Below are 3,449 nucleotides of genomic sequence, written 5' to 3'. Positions count from 1 at the left end.
GCATAGTAAGCACTAAACAATCCCCAAAATTCTTTTTCAGCAAAAGAGAGCCTAACCCTCCATCAACCGATGATTTAGATTTAGTTGTATATTATATTCCATCTAGTGTGGTACTAAGTCTCAGAGGTTCTTTAAAAAGAGCCTTCATCTCATCTTTCCTATCTCTTCCTGTGACTAACATTCATCTTTATAAAATCGAGGTCATCAAATTACATGGCATTCTTGTCCAACCGTGGCTATCTTTCATTTGTCTTGACCCATAGCCTTTTGAAAACTCACATGGTTATGCAGCTATGACATATATGAAATCAGAATTCCACCCACCATGTTCAATTCTACACTAGTTATCTTCACAAAAGCAGCCTCTCCTCTCATGTATATATAATATCCTCTCCCTTTCCTTGATCCGCTTCAATTACTGGAGTAGCTAGCATTGAATCGAATGGGATACTTTCTCATTTTCTAGCATCTTCTCATCTAATGCTCAATGCATTAATTACACTATCTAGAAACGAGAGGCCTCAGGAATTAACCCTTTTCTTATGCATAAGACAACTTAAGACTATACGCTGGAAGATGTTCATTCAGAAGAGGATGAAGTGCTGTCGTAGAGGGATAAACTATCATGAATATTTAGTTTTGGAGAACAATCAGGACACCTGGCACCTCCTGGCATCTCCAGCTAGCACCTTATTAGCCCGCAATGACAAGGGGCTAAATTTAATTAGTATAGCTTATCTAGCATGGGTCTAAATCATCTTTTTGATGATAACATGGGGGATCATTATAAATGTGATGTGATATGTGTTCAGTAAATAGAGAGGAAGACTGTGTGGTGGACTGGTAGTTGGCTCTTGTGAGGAACAACTTTGATTTTTGCATTCCTAAATTTAATATGGGGCCCAAATCCAGAATCAAAAAACGGAGGAAAATTGCAAACCAAAACTCTGAAAGAAAACAGAGCGCCACACAGGTTCTGAAGCTGAAAAGAGGAAAAAACAGAACACCAATAACCATTCCTAAATGATCCCAGCCGTTAATCAAGCTCTGGCCGAGAGATCCAGAGATGAACAGAGACACCACATACATACACAAAAAGGTTGAAAAATATGGTGATACCAAACTACCAATGGAGATACATCAATACCAACATGATTCCATAACCTTATTATTACAAGCACCATGCAGTGCAATGCAACCGGTTATTACATCACAAGATCCATGAGACATGTCACGCATTACATACATAAGCTACTACACGCTCAAATTCACCCAAGCCTTCACCTCACCTGCACTGCAAAACCAAATTAAAAAGAAGAGTTAGATCCAACAAGAATTGAAGGACGCAAACATAGAGGAGAAGGAGAAAAGGAAAAGTTGACACACACATGATGACGGTGACCACCATTCGTACCCGCACGCTGCCGGAGCGCGGCCGAAGCTCGCTCAGTTGTTGTCGCTGTTGCTGTTGTTGTTGTGGCTATTGCCGTCCTTGTGGCCCTCGCCGTGCTTCTTGTCCTTCTTCTCCTTGTGGTCGCCGGACGACTTGCCTTCTTGTGCTCGTCGTTGCCACCGCCCATGTGAAGTAAACTGCAAAAAAAATCATCATAATTGATGACCCTAATTCAGAAAACCATCATTCCATTTTTTTTCAAAAAGCCACCGCCATTATGCTGACAGTTTTCAAAAAAATGTTGGTCGATCGATTAGAGCCGTTTGACGCCGAATCTGACAGGTAGGCCGCATTGTCAGGTCAACGTGGCATGAGCCAAACAGAGCGAGGAGATGGATGTTAGGTCACACGGTCAACCCTTCATCTGCGTCTTTGAGTAATTTGAACGAACACCTAGCAGGCATCCCATCGGCCGCCTAGCTCGCCGGTGACAGGAGCGCAACGCCGCCGGCAGCGGTGCAGGAATGCGCTTGGGCGAGCGTGTGCGAGGTGCCGCGGCCAAGAGATGGAGGTCGCGTAGTGGGGCGGCACCAGACCAGGGCACCCCAGGGTAATCGGGGCGCTGGGCAGAGCTCGAGCCCGTGCTCTCGGCCATGGCGCCCGGGACGTCACGGGCAAGGGGGAAAGAGTGGGAGAGGAGGTAGCCCTCACGTGGGATCTGGGCGGCGAGGTAGGAGGGTGCGAGGATGCTCCAGTGGCCGCGTGGACGCTGCCGCTGCTCGCGCCCCTGCCCCTGTTGCGGTGCGTCCGTGCTCTGGAGCAGACGGCAGCTCGCGTGCCCGTGCGTGGCCGGTGCTCCTGCTCGCGCCCAAATGCGTGGATGTGGCCTCTGCCGTTGCTCGCGCCCATGCGTGGCTGCAGCTGTTCCTCCGTCCCCATGCCTGGTTGTGGCCACTGCTGCTTGTATGTTGCAGCACAGAGAGAAGAGGTGGAGGGAGATCGCGGAGGTGGAGGGAGATCGCGGAGGTGCGCCGGTCAGATGCGGACGCACAGTTTTTCTCTCCTGCCAGCGCTTGAGGGCGAGGAAGAAGTGCAGAGGCTGACGTGTGGATCCCATGTTCAGCCTGAAGGAAATATGCCCTAGAGGCAATAATAAAGTTATTATTTATTTCTTCTTATCATGATAAATGTTTATTATTCATGCTAGAATTGTATTAACCGGAAACATGATACATGTGTGAATACATAGACAAACATAGTGTCACTAGTATGCCTCTACTTGACTAGCTCATTGATCAAAGATGATTATGTTTCCTAACCATAGACATGTGTTGTCATTTGATTAATGGGATCACATCATTAGGAGAATGATGTGATTGACTTGACCCATTCCGTTAGCTTAGCACTTGATCGTTTAGTATGTTGCTATTGCTTTCTTCATGACTTATACAAAGTTCCTACAACTATGAGATTGTGCAACTCCCGTTTACCAAAGGAACACTTTGTGTGCTACCAAACGTCACAACGTAACTGGGTGATTATAAAGGTGCTCTACAGGTGTCTCCAAAGGTACATGTTGAGTTGGCATAATTCGAGATTAGGTTTTGTCACTCCGATTGTCGGAGAGGTATCTCTGGGCCCTCTCGGTAATACTCATCACTTAAGCCTTGCAAGCATTGTAACTAATGAGTTAGTTACGAAATGATGTATTACGGAACGAGTAAAGAGACTTGCCGGTAACGAGATTGAACTAGGTATTGGATACCGGCGATCGAATCTCGGGCAAGTAACATACCGATGACAAAGGGAACAACGTATGTTGTTATGCGGTTTGACCGATAAAGATCTTCGTAGAATATGTAGGAACCAATATGAACATCCAGGTTCCACTATTGGTTATTGACCGAGAATAGTTCTAGGTCATGTCTACATAGTTCTCGAACCCGTAGGGTCCGCACGCTTAACGTTACGATGACAGTTTTATTATGAGTTTATAAGTTTTGATGTACCGAAGTTTGTTCGGAGTCCCGGATGTGATCACGGACATGACGAGGAG

At 46.1% G+C, this 3,449-nt stretch overlaps 1 protein-coding gene across 2 annotated transcripts; it reads right to left on the bottom strand.

Annotated features, from left to right (window-relative positions):
• Positions 1-948: 948 nt before the first annotated feature.
• Positions 949-2,499, bottom strand: LOC123090566 (transcription initiation factor TFIID subunit 1). Of its 2 annotated transcripts, none has more exons than XR_006442466.1 (3): positions 2,105-2,499; positions 1,389-1,590; positions 949-1,294 (listed from the first exon to the last, which is right to left on the bottom strand). XR_006442466.1 is itself a non-coding variant. In XM_044511883.1 (3 exons), the coding sequence occupies exons 1-2, from the start codon at positions 2,330-2,332 to the stop codon at positions 1,447-1,449; spliced, it is 372 nt and encodes a 123-aa protein (XP_044367818.1). In that variant the 5' UTR covers positions 2,333-2,499; the 3' UTR covers positions 949-1,294; positions 1,415-1,446. The 2 variants fall into 2 exon arrangements, 1 of the variants encoding a protein (XP_044367818.1); XM_044511883.1 differs by having other exon boundaries at positions 1,415-1,590.
• Positions 2,500-3,449: the final 950 nt, after the last annotated feature.

The sequence above is a fragment of the Triticum aestivum genome, chromosome 4B (genome assembly GCF_018294505.1).
Source record: "Triticum aestivum cultivar Chinese Spring chromosome 4B, IWGSC CS RefSeq v2.1, whole genome shotgun sequence".
NCBI lineage: Eukaryota > Viridiplantae > Streptophyta > Magnoliopsida > Poales > Poaceae > Triticum > Triticum aestivum.
Note: the sequence above shows the minus strand (reverse complement) of the source record. Positions and strands in the feature narration are given on the sequence as shown.

Bases quoted from the DNA above. Each gene is read 5' to 3' on its own strand.
- LOC123090566 (XM_044511883.1), bottom strand. From the start codon at position 2,332: ATGGGGACGGAGGAACAGCTGCAGCCACGCATGGGCGCGAGCAACGGC. The intron at 1,591-2,104 runs GTGAGGGCTACC...TTTTTTTTGCAG, and splicing joins CCTCGCCGCCCAGATCCCAC to TTTACTTCACATGGGCGGTG.